At 57.7% G+C, this 17115-nt stretch overlaps 1 protein-coding gene across 1 annotated transcript in view; it reads right to left on the reverse strand.

Annotated features, from left to right (window-relative positions):
* Window positions 1-11489: 11489 nt before the first annotated feature.
* The window catches only part of DENND1B (DENN domain containing 1B), a gene marked incomplete at its 5' end in the record, with an annotated part of 64369 nt that continues 58743 nt past the window's right edge, over window positions 11490-17115 (reverse strand). The window contains 3 exons of the mRNA XM_036422767.2: window positions 11490-13761; window positions 14869-15085; window positions 16180-16265. Coding sequence (XP_036278660.2) covers window positions 13192-13761; window positions 14869-15085; window positions 16180-16265 — 873 coding nt within the window. The remainder of the gene's footprint in view (window positions 13762-14868; window positions 15086-16179; window positions 16266-17115) is intronic.

Genomic DNA, 17115 nt, shown 5'->3' on the forward strand with positions numbered 1-17115 from the left:
TCTGCACCCCCCACCCCTTAATATCTTAGCCTATTTAGGCAATGCATATTGGAGACATAAGAGAATTTTTTCACTGGGTGCAAGGAATATATTATAATAGAGAAACAAGGCATTCTGACCATATATATATATATATATATATTCATATACATATATGTTTTATATTGCTTTCAGAGAGGAAGGGAGAGGGTGCGAGAGAAACATCCATGATGAGAGAGCACACCGGCTCCCTCTTGCACACCCCCTCACTGGGGATGGAGCCCACAACCCGGGCCTGTGCCCTGACCGGGAATCGAACCCTGAACTCCTGGTTCCTAGGTCTGTGCTCCACCGCTGAGCCACACCGGCCGGGGCGTTCTGACTGTGGTTGAGCCACTCAGATTGTCTGCCTGCGGCCCGGGGTCCCCCCCCCCCCTCTTTCCCATCGGGGCGAGCAGGCCGAGGAGATAAGGGGATGGCACGTTCCGGGCTGGGCGGCGCAGGATCGGTAATTAATTTTCCGCGGGGCCCTGCGGGGGTGTCGTACAAAGCTTTCCTCCGGGGAGACCATACATCAACTTAATTTGCGTGCGTTTGTACCCAAAGGTGCTTCCTCGCCAACAATTATTTTTGTGTGCGTGTCCTTTGTAAATAAATCCTGTAGCTGAAATGGAGGGAATTGATCCGACCGCACGGAGCACCTGTAGGAAATGATTCAAGCCTGGCCGGTAGGGCTCCGTACTGGAGCATCAACCTATGAACCAGGAGGTCCCGGGTTCGATTCCCGGTCAAGGGCACAAGCCCGGGTTGGGGGGGGGGGGGGGAGTCCCATCCCCAGTAGGGGGGTGTGCAGGAGGCAGCTGATGGATGTTTCTCTCTCATCGATGTTTCTAACTCTCTATCCCTCTCTCTTCCTCTCTGTAAATTATCAATGAAATATATATCTATATATATATCTATATATATATATCTATATATATATATATATATATATATATATTTTTTTTTTAAGGGGGTCCCACTTGCAGAGTGGGCATCCTCAATAGATTTTCTCCATTTGCTTGCAAGCTCATTCACACCCCCGAGTCCCACGGCCTGGCTGGCTTCCTGAGACCTCTGCCCTCCCTGTTGACCATCAGAGGAACAGACCACCAAACCCCCACCAGCAGACCCCCCTCGAAGGTCCCCGAAAATCATCTCACACGTCATGGCTTAGCATTTCAGGGGAGGAGACGGGGGGACACAAATGACCAGAAGGACCCCGCCTGTGCCTGCTTCTGCTCCTTGGCCAAAAAAATCAAATCGAATCAAAGTGAAACTAATCTTCACGGAAGACAGAGAGAGTCTCAACAAAACGGGGCCGGCTCTGAACGTCGCGGGGGGAGCAGGGGCCTTTGAAGGATTTTCTCACCCCAGGACCTTGGGGGCCGGGAGGGTCCGATGTGGCCAGGGCCTCGGCTGAGCTCATTCATTCAGGGAACTTTTTTTTTTTCCCCTGAAAGGGGAATTTTTCCTGGGAGATGCTGCGGGGCAGACCTGGGGGAGAGCAGGGGGGAGAAAGGAGGTGTCTCTCTTTTTAGTTCCAAAATCACAGGGACACAGCGCTTTTGTGAATGAGTCGAATGCGTTGTGATGCTACGCCACGGCCCGTTAAAATTGGCACGGAGTCCTAACTTGTCGCTCGTTCAGAGTTTCAAAAGGAGCCTGCACCGGTGTGGCCCAGTGGACAGAGCGTCATCGGCCTGCGGACGGAAAGGTCCCGGGTTCGATCCCGGTCAAGGGCATGGACCTTGGTGGCGGGCACATCCCCAGGTTGGGGGGGTGTGTGTGCAGGAGGCAGCTGATGGATGATTCCCTCTCATGGATGTTTCTGACTCTCTCTCTCCCTCCCCCTTCCTCTCTGTAAAAAGCCAATAAAATACGTTTTAAAAAGAAAGAGACTATGAGGCGATAGGACTGAACACGTAGTCACGGACGCACGGCTGGCGTGTATGCCTCTCAGAGCACGGTTTTCGGCCTGGGATTCCGGGGAATTGCTGCAAGGCTTCCCGGGGCAAGTCCTGCAGGCGAGGCCCGTTCCTGGCGGCCGGCACTGGCCAGGCGCAACTGGAAGGAGCCGGAGCAGCCACCGGGGACCGGAAACACCATTCCTTTTAGGGCCCCGCGGAGGCAGCCGGATGGCCCTCAGGAGGGGCATCCATCACACCGCCCACCGTCCGGGATCCCCCCTGGCCACCGGCGTGGACACGAATCTGTTTTTCGCCGCGGCCTGCTCGGCGGGCGGGGGGGAGACACCTTCTAGAACCATCTGCCGGGCTGGCCGGTCCACCTCCAATAACAACGATGGGTCCCAGCGGCCCACTGTGATGGGAGGTCAAGGGTCAAGGGCTGGCCAGAGCCTCATAAATTCCGCGGGGTTCCTTTCGGAAGGGGGCGGTTAACGGCATCCTTGCAGGGCGCAAGGACCAGCCGCGCCAGCTCCTGTCACTGTAATGGAAGATGATGGCATGCCGGCAAGTTCAAGTGCACACGGGTGAGCGTGGGCGTCCGGCTAACGAGACGGGCGAGCATCATCCATAACCCCCCGCGCGGGCAGGCGTCTCGGCTTCCTGACAAATCCCACGCCTGGGTCTCGCCCGGCCCAGAGGCCGGCTCTTTGCAGATTGCTGGCCGAGGTAACGGCTCCCAGGAGCGAGGTGGGGAGTGGGATTGGGGGGTGTAGGGATGTGTGTGTGCGTGGAACAAATGAGCATCAAGAAGAAGGCAGGCGGGAAGCAGGAGACACGCCCACAGGGAGGTACCCCAGGGTCCCGAGTCAAGTTCAAGTCTGGGATGGAGTCGGCGGAGAGGATCCGGGTCTGCGAGTCCCGGGGGTCTGCTTAGAGTTGGCAGCTGGAACTCCGGGGGAACAGACACGTTGGATCCAGAGGAATGTGTCCCCAGGAAGCTAAGAGGCTGAAACCGGTGTGGCTCAGTGGATAGAGCGTCAGCCTGCGGCCTGAAGGGTCCCAGGTTCGATTCCAGACAAGGGCGTGGACCTTGGTGGCAGGCACGACCCCAGTGGGGGGGTGTGCAAGAGGCAGCTGATCGATGATTCTCTCTCATCGATGGTTCTAACTCTCTATCCCTCTCTCTTCCTCTCTGTAAAAAAATCAATAAAATATATTAAAAAGAAAAGAAGAAGAAGAAGAAGCTAAGAGGACTGAGGGAGGATGCCAGGGGAGGGAGCTTGAGCTGGTGTAGAGGCTGGTGGTTGGCAAACTGCGGCTCGCGAGCCACAGGCGGCTCTCTGGCCCCTGGAGGGCGGCTCTTCCACAGAACACCACGGTCTGGGCGAGAGTCTGTGTTGAAGACGTGGCGGGAGGAGACGTTTACGTTTAAACAATGCAGCTCTCCAGAGACGCGTCGGTCGTTGTGCTACTGATGGTTGCCTCCGTGGACGGATGAGTTTGCCGACCACTGAGCTAGCCGATCCCAGCTTGGAATGCCTCTCCCGGTCCCTCACTTCCAGCAAGGTTCCCGAGATCTCGGTGGACAGCGATCGCTGGGACACGTGCCCGCAGCTCCTCCTGGTGATGGTCACGGGCGGAGACTGTCTCTGATGGGATGGCAGCTGATGCTTTGACGTCTCGCTGTGCCTCACCCCGAGATGTCCGCGGAACCGGGCAGGCGGGCGGGAGACCAGCATCTGGCCGCGCGCCTCCTGTTTCCGATGAGGGTGAAATTAGAACCAGCCTCGGCCCCTCGCCGACGCCACGGCCGGCCAGACGGCAGGGAGACAGCTCCGGGCCGCCCAGCCCCGCCCCGCCTGCCGCACGCTCATTACCGCCCGTGGGCCGGGCAGCGGGGCCTGACACCGCCGCCTCCATCCATATTTCACGCGGCCTGGCAGGCCGCTGGCGGATCTCTCTTTCAAGGGGCACCGGGGGAGGACGGCGAGGCCGCAGGCAATATCTGGGCTACAGAGGCCGAACGACAAACAGATGTTGTCCCGTCTGGAGGGGTTCGATGGCAGTGACCTGTGGGCTCCTAGGACCAGGGTGGTGCTCGCCGTCCGCTCCTTAGATCCGAGAGATGCCAGCCCAGCGGCCTCGGCTTCACTTCCGTCTCTTTCCTTATTGTTTTCTTCCCCAAACTTTGAAGTTCATGAAGTTTTGTTGTGTTTTTTTTATATATGTATATATATATATTTTTTTTTATTTTATTTTTTTATTTTATATATATTTTATTGATTTTTTACAGAGAGGAAGGGAGAGGGATAGAGAGCTAGAAACGTCGATGAGAGAGAAACATCGACCAGCTGCCTCTTGCACGCCCCTTACTGGGGATGTGCCCGCAACCAAGGTACATGCCTCTGACCGGAATCGAACCCGGGACCTTTCAGTCTGCAGGCCGACGCTCTACCCACTGAGCCACACCGGTTTCGGCTTTTATTGATTTTTTTTTACAGAGAGGAAGAGAGAGGGATAGAGAGTTAGAAACATCGATGAGAGAGAAACATTGATCAGCTGCCTCTTGCTCACCTCCTACTGGGGATGTGCCTGCAACCAAGGTCCATGCCCTTGACCGGGATCGAACCCGGGACCCTTCGGTCTGCAGGCTGACGCTCTCTCCACTGAGCCGCACTGGTTTCGGCCCCTCTCTTTTTTTTTTTTTTTTTCTTTTTTGTAAATCCTCACCCCAGGACATGTTCCCATTGGTTTTTAGAGAGAGTGGAAGCAAGAGGGAAAGACACAGAGAGAAACATCGAGGTGAGCAGGACACATGGATGGGTTGCCTCCTGCATGCGCCCGGACCAGGGCCCGGGCCAGGGAGAAGAGCCTGCAACAGAGGTACGTGCCCTTCATCAGGAATCGAACCCGGGACCCTTCGGTCTGCAGGCCGAGGCTCTATATCCACTGAGCCACACCGGCCAGGGCACAGCCTTTTATTAAAACCCATCCCCTTCGTCCCGCCGGATTCTATCTCACCATAAAGTGCTGCTTAGCCAAAACCGGTGTGGCTCAGTGGATAGCGCATTGGCCTGCAGACTGAAGGGTCCCAGGTTCGATTCCGGTCAAGGGCATGCACCTTAGTGGCAGGCACATCCCCAGTGGGGGGTGTGCAGGAGGCAGCTGATTGATGATTCTCTCTCATCGATGTTTCTAACTCTCTATCCCTCTCCCTTCCTCTCTGTAAAATGTCAATGGAATATATATATTTTTTAAATCTCCCACTAGAGTTGGACTGCCGCCTGTGCCCCCATATCGCCAAGCGGAATGTCTTCAAGTCTCTTCATGTGTGTGCGGCCCTTCTCCAGGACCTGAACCCTGAACTGGAACCCTGTCCACGCGGGACCTGAAAGAGATTCCTACAAGTCGATCTTCCTGACGCCTCTGTCCTGGGCTCGAACGAGCTTGGCCTTGACCCCCACCCATGAGCTTGCCCCCCCCAAAGTGTTCTTGGACGCCACGAACGAGGCCAACAGCTTGTCCTTGAGGATGGCCTTCCCTGTTCTCTCTCCAGACCCTCCTCCCCTGCCCCATTTCCGCCCCCACCATCACCCTCCACAGCCTGTGGGAATGAGAAGACAATGACCTTGACCTTCACGTAGCTCCTTGGGGAGTGAGAACGCGGGGGAGTGTCCTTGGACACCGCGGAGGGGGGTTCTGGGCTGAAGGACGGCGGGAGGAGTCTGCGTGGACCTCTCTCACTGCTCATCTCGGTTCCCACAGAAGACGCTCTGCGGACACGCAGGCCCAGGGAGGGCCCGCCCGTAACGCACGAAGACACATGGCGGTCAGGGTCAGAGGAGAGAGCGCTTGGCGAGCCTGATGTGCCCCGGGGAGACGCGGCTCGGAAACACGCCCAGCCGGACCTTGACCCTGCTTCTCGCTGCCTCTGGCTCCAGGCTCTCTTCCCACGGACGCGGATACAGATGTGCGGCTCTCGGGCCCCTGGAGGGCGGCTCTTCCACAAGAGGCCACGGCCCCGGCGAGTCTGTGTGGAAGACGTGGCGCCAGGAGACGCTGAAGTGTGAAAACGTGTGGCTCTCCAGAGGCGTGTCCGTCGATGTGCTGCTGATGGTTGGCCCTGCGGACGGATGAGTTTGCCGACAGCGGTGCAGGCCGGTGGCTCTATCCACTGAGCCACACCTTCTGGTTGCTCAGGTAGGATGACTTGCAAAAGCCAGATTTTTTCCAAAAGCAAGTGGAATCAACTCTGGGGTGATTTGAAAATTCCCTCTTCCCCACCAAAGCCGGTGTGGCTCAGTGGTAGAGCGTCGACCTGCGGACTGAAAGGTCCCGGGTTCGATTCCACAGTCAAGGGCATGTACATTGGTTGCGGGCACCTCCCCGGTAGGGGGTGTGCAAGAGGCAGCTGATCGATGTTTCTAGTTCTCCACATCTCTCCCTTCCTCTCTGTAAAAAAAAAAAAAATCAATAAAATATATTTTTTGATTAAAATAAAAAAAAGAAAATCCCCTCTTCCCTCTGCAGACCCGCCGGCCACCTTTGACCCCTGATGTTAGCCATGCTTCCTCGCCCACGCCCCAGGAGGTAACGGTCGCATGCAGGGGCCGCTGGCTGAAGGCTCGGCTCCAGCTGGAAGGGCCTCGGTGGTGGGTGGGACGGGGCCAAGATAAAGAGGGGAAGGAGGTCTCTCCCCAGAAAAACAGCTGCTTCTCCGGTCGGATGCGGAGCACAGCTGGGCCGCCTTCGTCTCCTTCGTTGGCGCGGGCTCCTGGGCGGGAGGAGGGCGCTCTGATTAGGCCTGCGCCGCCGAGTGGGACCAGTGAGGGGCTGCCAGGCCCGGAGTCCTGGGTGGGCCGAGCGCTCAGCCACCCATCATCCCCCCCACACCCGCTGCCCAGATGGCAGACTCTGCACAGGGGAGGGGGGCGGCTGGCTCGGGGACGGCTGTCCAATGTGTTTGGATGTTATGGATGGACACTGGGGATGGTCCAGTGTCTTCTGGTCTCCCTAGCTGGCTTGGCTCAGTGGGTAGAGCGTCGGCCTGGGGACTGAAGGGTCCCGGGTTCGATTCCCGGTCAAGGGCATGGACCTTGGTGGCGGGCACATCCCCGGTAGGGGGTGTGCAGGAGGCAGCTGATGGATGCTTCTCTCCCATCGATGTTTCTAGCTCTCTGTCCCTCTCTCTGTAAAAATCAATAAAAAAAATATATAAATATATATATTTTAAAAGTTTAAGTTTAAAAAACGTGGCTCTTTAAAGAAATGTCCATCGTGGTGCTGTTGGTATTTGGCTCTGTGGACTCATGAGTTTGCCGACCACTGGTTTAGCTGTTTTGTTTCTCCATGGGCACATGGGGGTGGTGTTCAGACCATAGGCGTGGCTCAGGGGTTGAGCATCAACCTAAGAACCAGGAGGTCAGGGTTCGATTCCCGGTCAGGGCACAGGCCTGGGTTGTAGGCTCCACTCCCATCAGGGGGCGACACAAGGCAGCTGATCAACGACTCTCTCATCACTGCTATTTCTCTCTCTCCCTCTCCCTTCCTCTCTGAAATCAATAAAAATATATTACTCAAAGGGCAGACGTGGTGGTGGTGGTGGTGGTGGAGGTGAGGGGGTCAATTGGGGAAAAAGGAGACATTCTTTAAACAATAAAAATAAAATGATAACATGAATAATAACCAACACCCGCTCCCCCTCCCCCCTATCCACACACACACACACACACACACACACACAAAGAAACAGACTCCTAGGGCATATGCTTACCTCCTCTTTTATTTTATTTTATTTTTAAAAATATATATATATAATTGATTTTGTCTTCTTTTTTTGATGGGGAAAAGCCCGTCTGTGGTGAGGGCCCCCCGGCCGCTCATGCATCTCTCTCTCTCTCTCTCTGAGAACCTTGGGTGCGGGCACGTCCCCAGTAGGGGGTGTGCAGGAGGCAGCTGATGCCTGTTTCTCTCTCATCGACGTTGCTAACTTTCTCTTCCTCTCTCTAAAAAATCGATAAAACAATGAAAATAAAGCCACGTGCACGTCCCAGCCTGGAGGGCAGAGCCTCCCCCCACCATGACAGCCAGCAGCTGTGGTTGTCAGCGGGCACCTGTGGTCTGAACACGTGGCCCCAGGTGCCCGAGTGACGTGGGCTGGATGGAGCTCAGGTGCATGGAACTGAGTAGATTAGAAACCCATGGTGTGCCTCGTAGCATCGGCTATAAAATACACGGCTGGTAGTTGGTGGTGCTGTCGCTAGCTCTCCATCAGGGAGGACAGGGTCCCACCCGGACCCAGCTTTTATTTCTCTCGTCGGTCTTTTCTTCATCCTTCACCATCCCCTCTCCGGCTCATCGAACCTGGCTGAGCTGGTGTGGCACAGAAGGCGCCCTGGGCTGAGTGTGCCATGGCCGTGCCGGCTCTCCACAGTCCCAGGGCTTGGCCTCACCTGCTTCCCGGAATCTGGGAACAGCGTCGATAAAACTGTCGGCAGCACCTGACTGAGGAAAGCTGCTTTCACACCCAGTCCCCGGGGCTTTGGATGCTAAACACGTGCAGGTGTGTCCCAGCTGGTGTGGCTCAGTGGATACAGCGTCGGCCTGCGGACTGGAAGGGTCCCAGGTTTGATTCTGCTCAAGGGCACAGGCCCGGGTTGTGGGCTCCATCCCCAGTAGGGGGTGTGCAGGAGGCAGCCCATCCCTGGTTCTCTCTCGTCATGGATGTCTCTCTCTCTTTTCCTCTCCCTTCCTCTCTGAAGTCAATATATTAAAACAAACAAAAACAAAAAACATGCAGTTGCCAGGCCAGCATGGCTCAGGGGTTGAGCATCAACCTATGAACCAGGAAGTCAGGGTTCGACTCCTGGTCATGCCTGGGTTTGCAGGCTCGATCCCCAGTGTGGGCTGTGCGGAGGGCCAGCTGATCCATGATTCCCTCTCACCATGGATGCTTCTTTTTTTATTTAAAAAAATATATTTTTTATTGATGTCAGAGAGGAAGGCAGAGAGAGAGAGAGAGAAACATCCATGATGAGAGAGACTCATGGACCGGCTGCCCTCTGCATGCCCCACCCTGGAGATGGAGCCCACAACCCGGGCCTGTGCCCTGACCAGGGAATCGAACCGTGACCTCCTGGTTCCTAGGCCGACACTCCACCACGGAGCCATGCCGGCCAGGCCTGAGACACACAGGAACACTCTGTGTGCCTGTCCCACGACTGTAGACCCTCACCCTCTGAGGTGACCCCCACGCACCCGGATGACGTTCACGTCTGCAGGGAAGCGAAGCTGGGACCTCCCCTTGGTCCCTGACAGAAACCACGGGGTCGCCTGCCCGCTGACGAGAGAAGAGCCACACACCGCCATGCGGAGGTCGGCTATCCAACCGATTTTATTTCATCGCTGCATTGTCGGGCACTTTACGGTAATGCATAGTCCATCCCACGTTCCTATTTGCGTACATTTGTTGTTTAAAGATTCCCCCCCACACACACACAGTCCTTGTCCACACCAGGTTCTCCCGGGGGTAGCAGTCAGCCTTTGAGATGAATGCCACTGCAGCCTCCGGGGTGCGCGCACCGCGGGGCCCGCCCCCGCACCCACAAGGTGTGTTTCTCCCGACGCCTGGCCCCGTGGCCCGCCGAGGGCTCCGTCCTCCTACACAGCTACGGCGCTAACGCGAACGAAATGAACCAGACGGGCAAGTTCCACCCGGGAACCTCTCGGGTACCGTGTCTGCAGACAGAGAAGCTCGGTCTCGCCCGCCCATGGCTTGCCTGCCTGCCTGCAGGGTGAGTACCGGAGGAACCACAGAACATTCCAGAAAGCTCGCGTCTGGCATCCGATGGTGAAACGGGCCGCACGTCCAGCGGGTAGCGGGGGAGGGATGTTCCCTGCAGGAGGCCGGCGGAGGGGCCTGGTGCCCTGAGGATGCACCGGGCCTCCTGCGACCCACTCTCGGCGCCAGGGGACCCATCTGTCCGTGACCCTCCTGGGCCCTTCTTGAGGGACACGGACAGCTGCCCCCCACGGAGGACGGGAGCTACACGGACCGAGAGATGGAGGGGGGTCTCACATCACAGAGGTATCCGATGGTGAGGCTCCTGAGGCCTTCACCCCACAGCAGCCGACGGGCCCACTGCTCAGGACCTGGTTTCACTTTGATTTTTGTAGTTGTTGTTGTTGTTTTTTTTGTTGTTGTTTTTTGCTTTTTGGTAGATTTGCATATTGTATCCCGGGCTATAGAATTCCCACAGTGCTTTCCCTGCCGGATTCAAGTATCCTAAAAGGTAGAAGCCTCGAGAAGCTGGGAGGTAAAACACACACACACACAATGAACTTCATTTCACGGGCGGTCCCACGTTTTTGGGCCATGCCCTGAAGGATGTGGCCGTCCACAGCCGTGGGCCTCGCGGGACAAACGCCCCTTCGGTTGGCGTGGGCGTGGGCGTGGGCCAGGCCACGTGGAACCCACGCGCAACGCCGTGTCCGTGAGAACCACAGCGCACGGTCGCCACGCCCCGAAGGCTGACGATTCGTCTTCTCGCAGACGGATGGCCGCTGAGGCAGTTTGGTGATGACGCCCTGTCCGTGATTTTTTTTAAACACACACACACACACACACACACACACACACACACACACACACGTCTCCTGCCAACGTACAGAAACACGAACACATTTCTTTTTCTTCCCCTGAAGAAAAAAAAAAAAATCACCCAGGGCGTTGCTACATACAGTCTCACACAAATACTGAGCCACCCCGTCTTAAGGCGTCTGCCCCCAGGAGCAGATGTGCACACGTGTCTGGACGCAAGGACGCAAAAGAAATCATATTGCACAAAATCCTACTGTGTTTTTCCCCTCTTCAACATGACATATCCTTCTTCCTATGCACACAGAATTCTCTAGAACAAATCAAGGTGCAAGTCAAAGCCATCCTCTCTCTCTCAGACACACACATAGGCTTGAAGATGCAGACCACTGAGCGGAGGGTGAGGTGTCCCCCTGGGGAAGACCCCCTCCCCCCCCAGTATTGACCCGTTTTGAAAGAACTCCTTCCTCACGTCATGAAGCGCTTTGGAGAAATTAGATTTGGAGACTCGAGTTCTGAAACTTGTGTCCCCACCGACCAATCTCTGCCCCGAACCAAGGTCTCTCATGCGAACCTGAACGGCGTTGGCATCCGGAAATGCATCCACAAGAGTAGGTGCCCCACGCACCGCCCTGAAAATCCAAATTTTCTAGAAAAGGAGGAGGAAGAGCTACGGATGGTGACAATATTCACAGTGTTCTCCCCTGGCCCAGAACCCCCACTTCCCCTGCCTGTCTGAGACACCCCCTGATTCATCCCAACCCTGGGTCGTATCAGGGAGTTAGCACTCAGTGCGAGAGAAACACCTGTCACCTACAGTCTTCATTGAAAAGGGAGGGGGATGGGAGCCGGGCTGGCCTAGCTCCAGGGCTGAGCGTCGACCTAGGAACCGGGAGGTCCCGGTTCGATTCCCGGTCAGGGCACAGGCCCGGGCTGGGGGCTCCATCCCTAGGGATGGGCGTGCAGGAGGCAGCCGATCTGTGATTCTCTCTCCTCATGGATGTCTCTCTCTCTCTCTCTCTCTCTCTCTCTCTCTCTCTCTCTTCTTCTCTAAAATCGATAAAAACTAGACTTTCATAAAAATAAAAAGTAGGTACCTCAGGTAGCAGCATTATTCTAGATCCTTCATATATCATTACAGAGAGAATCCATGACCTTAGCATGGCACTGCGGTTCTGAGACAGAGCAAGGGTCAGGTAGAGCAGCTTGAAAAGGCTTTCTTTGTTTGGTATTAGGATCTTGGGTTCACAGCGTCTAAGCAGAAGGTATTATTATTATTAATTGTTACTATTATTATTATTATTACTATTATTGATCTTCGCCATTCCTTCCAACCGGTTCCTTCCCCGCAGGGACCACGCCCATCGCTTCCTTTCCCTCCATCCTCCTCCGACGCCGCTCCCTGCCTACGTCCAGGCCGAGGCGTCCATGGCCACCCCCTAGGCAAACGGGTCATCCGTGTTCCGTCAGAACGGTGTCCGTGCCCTGATCGGGGTGCTTTCCTAGAACACGCGAAAGGCGGCCCCCATCCCGCCACTCACACGCGTCGTCATGCTACTTCATACACCCTCGCGCCAAGCCACACCCTGCTCTCCTGTCCCCCGCCCGTGCCCGGTACCCCGGCTCAGGGTGAAGGATGCAGGCTGGGAGGTAAGGGGGGGCCGGAGGGAGTTCTGGGGAGAACCTGGCGGACACAAGTCTCTCTGTCGGGCAAACAGGCGTGAGGTCTTCACCCACGTGGAACCCAGCGCCGGGGGAGTTTGCAGGCGGCTGGCGTCGCTGGGACGGAGCAGAGCAGCCGGGCAGACGAGGACACTTCTGCACGCGCGGGCCTCGCGTTGACGTCTCTCCAACCCCCGTTTCAATGGGGTGGCACGGGGGCGCCCGCTCCCAGTCTTGGGGTGACTTCCCAGGACAACAGGGACGGCGCTGGGTTTCACTTTAGTTTGGGCCGTGGACTCCGCAGGGTCAGTAAGGCACGGATCCAGCTGGGAAGGCCTTGAGGGAAACGCCACCCGGGATGGGGCCGAGCAGCTCTCACAGCCAAGCCGGGGAGGGGATGTGAGGAGACGGGACCTCCCGAGGAGCCGAGGACGGACGGAGCCAGGACAGCCGGGAAGGCTCATGCTTGCTCGCGGGCGGTGGGAGGTTAAGGCGGCGGTGGGTCCCGGCGTCCCAGCCGCTGGGGCGGGGGAGCTCGGAGAAGAGCGTTGCCCGCCGGGTCGGCTCCTGCTCCACCGTCGGACACGCGTGTGGAGCCGCGACGGGGTCCCGCGCAAGGCTCCTCGGCACCCACATCCTCGGTTTAAACAAAACGCGGGCGGTAAGCACCAATCCTGGGACGTCGCGTGTCCGATATATAGACTGTCCACACGCACGTACACACACACACGCACACACACGCACACGCACACGCATGCACGCACACGCACACGCTACTAGTACCTGATTGAAGAGCACAGTAGAGGAAGGAGCTTTTGCCCCGAAAGACCGCCGGGTCACACAGACCCACCCGGCCCTCCTCCTCCGGGCGATGTCTCCCACGGAAACGAGAATGTCTACACGACCGTGAGCGTTGCCGTGCCTACAAGTGACCGTTTACCGCATGGGGTTCCGTGGGGGACCCTCCAGGGTCCCCGGAGACAAGTGGACGCCCGAGGCCGGCCCTCAGTTCTCGACGGAGGAGGAGGAAGAGGAGGTGGAGGAGGAGGCCTGGCTCCCATGCATGCTTCCCCCGGTGGCCACGTTCCCGTCCGGCTGGGAGGCGGGCGCCGGGTCAGGACACGGAGCCTCCCGGGCGCCCGTCCCGTCCCTCTCCCATGGGACCGAGGAGGACGGCCGGCGCCCCAGGAGGCTGGGCACCAGCAGGTCGGTGTCCGGGGCCTGGGCTAGTGTTTCCTCCCGGTCCGAGTCCCCGTCTTCCGTCCGGACGGCCAGGCCGGGAGGAGGAGGAGCCCGTGGGACAGCCAGCTCCGAGGGGGCGGCCGGCGGAGGCGGGGCCGCCCCGGGGGGGCCGCTCCGGGGGTCCCCGTCCGGGGACCGGGCGCCGTTCTCCTCCTTCAGGCTGCAGAGCGGGGGGCCGGGGGCGCAGCTGGAGCTCGCCCGCTTCCGGGGGGACGGCGGCAGGTGCCGGCCGTGGAGGGCACTGTCGTCCTGGCCGCGGAGCCAGGCGCCCTGGTCCCCGGAGCCACCGCAGAGCGCCGCCAGGTTGTCCTCGCTGGGCGCGCTGGGCTTGTTCTGGGGGGGGAGACAGACAGACAGACAGACAGGTGGTCAGGAGCGTCGTGGACAGAATGACAGCATCGTCCCGTTAGCAGCCGTCCTGACTGTATTTCGTTAGGACACGGTATGTGGTTGTTACGTGGGTTCCATGTAGTTATTAAGTGTATATTCAAAATATGTGTTTCTGCCGAAAGCGGTGTGGCTCAGTGGATAGAGCGTCGGCCTGCAGACTGAAGGTTCGATTCCGGTCAAGGGCATGTGCCTTGGTTGCGGGCACATCCCCAGTAGGAGGTGTGCAAGAGGCAGCTGATCGATGACTCTCTCTCATCAATGTTTCTAAGTCTCTCTCCCTCTCCCTTCCTCTCTGTAGAAAAATCAATAAAATATATATTATAAAAAAAGAAAAAAGACAACCGTATAATGCACATGTGTCAAACACAAGGCCCGCGGGCCAAATCCGTCCCGCCAGGCCTTGCAATGTGGCCCGCACCGCGCTGTCATCACTGCACTCCGCTGCGTTTCCATCACAGTGACAGTTGATGACTGTTCAGTAAACCGTTCGGCCCGAGATTTAGGCTGGATTTTAGATTTTGGCCCCTTCTCTGATTGAGTTCGACACCCCTAGTATAATGAGATGGTCAGAAAGCTCTGCCTCTTGGCAAAAAGAATTTCAGTTCCTAACCACCACTACCAGGGTTGGCTGAGCCAAAGGGAAAACACCGAATCTTTTTTTTTTTTATTATTTGCTTCAATTAATTCTTCACGATCCGACATCACCGTATCTATGAAGTCGGGACACGTACCCACAAGAGGTCCCACCCTTGTCTGAACTAAGACCGCGGTCGGCAACTTCATCCGCCCACAGAGCCCAATACCAACAGCACCACGACGGACATGTCTCTGGAGAGTCACCTTTTTTTAAACGTAAACGTCTCCTGACGCCACGTCTTCCACACAGACCGGCCCCCAGGCCGTGGTGTTCTGTGGAAGAGCCGCCCTCCAGGGGCCCGAGAGCCGCTCTACCCACTGAGCCACACCAGCCACGGGGGGCGGGGGGCGGGGGGGAAGGGAGGGAGAGGAGCGTGGGCCTCGGCCCCGGCCCCGGGGGCGCCGCCCACTCACCCCGGCCGTGTAGTCGATGTCGTCCATGGAGCGGAAGAAGTCCAGGCTCTTGGCGGCCGCCAGCGTGCCCGGGTCCGAGCTGTGGGTGCTCAGTGTGTCCAGGATCTCGCCCAGCAGGTCCATCTCCCCCGCGTACAGCGCCTTGCCCCGCGGCTCCGCAGAGTCGTCGCTCTCGTAGGAGTCGGGTGCGGCCTCCTCCCCGTCCTCCGAGGACAACCTGGGGGGGGGGGGGGGACACGGGACAGGCTGGGGGGCGCCGCTCCCGCCCCAGGAACAGCAAGAAGACGGAGTCCCTGGGCCCGGCTCGCCCGGGAGGGATGTCTCCACCGGCTCACATCCGGGGGAATTCCCGGCACCACCTACATGAAGAACATGCAGCCTGGCCCCGGCTGGTGTGGCTCAGTGGATATAGCGTCGGCCTGCGGACCGGAGGGTCCCAGGTTCGATTCCGGCCAAGGGCACAAGGGTCTTGGGCTCCATCCCCAAGAGGAGGCATGCAGGAGGCAGCCGATCCATGGTATTCTCTCTCATCATGGATGTCTCTATCTCTCTCTCCACTCTCTGACATCAATAAAATATATTTAAACACACACACACACACACACACACACACACACACAAAGAGCCCTAATCAGGGTGGCTCAGTGGATAGAGTGTCAGCCTTCGGACTGAAGGGTCCCGGGTTCGATTCCGGTCAAGGGCATGGACCTTGGTTGCGGGCACATCCCCAGTAGGTGGTGTGCAGGAGGCAGCTGATCGATGTTGCTCTCTCATCGATGTTTCTAACTCTCTCTCCCTCCCCCTTCCTGTCTGTGAAAAAAAAAAATATATCAAATTTTTTTTTTTTTTAAAGAACACGCAGCTGGGCCTGGCCCGTGTGGCTCAGTGGTTTGAGCGACCATCCAGGAGCCAAGAGATCAGAGCACCTGCTCAGGGTTCCACACTCGATTTCCAGCGTGGGGCGTGCAGGAGGCAGCCGATCCACGATCCTCTGTCATCACAGATGTTTCTCTCCCTCCATCCCTCTCCCACCCTCTCTCTCTGAAAATCAATAAAAAAATATTTTAAAAAAGAACGTGCAGCAGGGAAGTCAACGGCGCCTTCCCCAGGAGGCAGAGGAGCCGGGATGCTGGCCCAGGCCCTCCCCGCTCTCCCGGCTCCGATTCACCCCCCGGCTCAGAGCACCGCTGGCTATAAAACCCGATGCCCGGGGTGCGGGGCGGGGGGGCGCCCTCTCAGAAGGTCTCCCGTGTAACCCACAGGGGCCGCCTCCAGCCCGGGGCCGGGCGGGGCCTCGAACCCGGTACTGACTTGCTGGTGCGGTCCGCGTCCTCATCCTGGTCCCCGCCCGGCCCGCTGTCATTGCCGTGGCTCTTGAGGGGCCTGTGGACGCGCGCCTGTGGGAGGGACGGACAGACAGACACAGCGTCAGTCAGACAGCGAGTCTCCCTCCTCGTCACGTTTCAGGAGCGGTTTGATTTGCAAAGGAACGTGTTTTTGTTTTTGTTTTAAATGCATGTTATTGATTTTTTACAGAGAGGAAGGGAGAGGAATAGAGAGTCAGAAACACCGATGAGAGAGAAACATCCATCCGCCGCCTCCTGCACGCCCCCCGCTGGGGATGTGCCTGCCACCGAGGCCCATGCCCTTGACCGGAATCGAACCCGGGACCCTTCCGTCCACAGGCCGACGCTCTACCCACTGAGCCACACCGGTTTCAGCTGCAAAGAAACATTTTTTTATAAAATCCATTTCAGAGAGGAAGGGAGAGGGAGAGAGAGAAACATCCATGATGAGAGAGAACATGGACCCGCGGCCTCCTGCCCGCCCCGCCCTGGGGATGCAGCCCGCCGCCCGGGCAGGTGGCCTGACTGGGAATCGAACCGTGACCTCCTGGGCCCTAGGTCGACGCTCAACCACACAGCCACGCCGGCCGGCCGATAAGGCACGCTGTTAGAAGCAACGCGCATTCGGGGTTTTCAGTGTTACCCCGTCAACGTGATGCGCTGGGCCGGAAGGAGGAGAGGAAGGGGTTACGTGTCTCCACAGTTACTCCCCCTCCCACTCACACTCCAAAAACAAACGAGAGCGCTGACCGGTGTGGCTCAGTGGATAGCGGGTCGGCCTGCGGACGGAAGGGTCCCGGGTTCGATTCCGGTCAAGGGCATGGACCTTGGTTGCGGGCACATCCCCAGTGTAGGGGGCGTGCAGGAGGCAGCTGGTTGATGTTTCTCTCTCATCCATGTT

Source organism: Pipistrellus kuhlii, unplaced genomic scaffold (genome assembly GCF_014108245.1).
Source record: "Pipistrellus kuhlii isolate mPipKuh1 unplaced genomic scaffold, mPipKuh1.p scaffold_m20_p_72, whole genome shotgun sequence".
NCBI lineage: Eukaryota > Metazoa > Chordata > Mammalia > Chiroptera > Vespertilionidae > Pipistrellus > Pipistrellus kuhlii.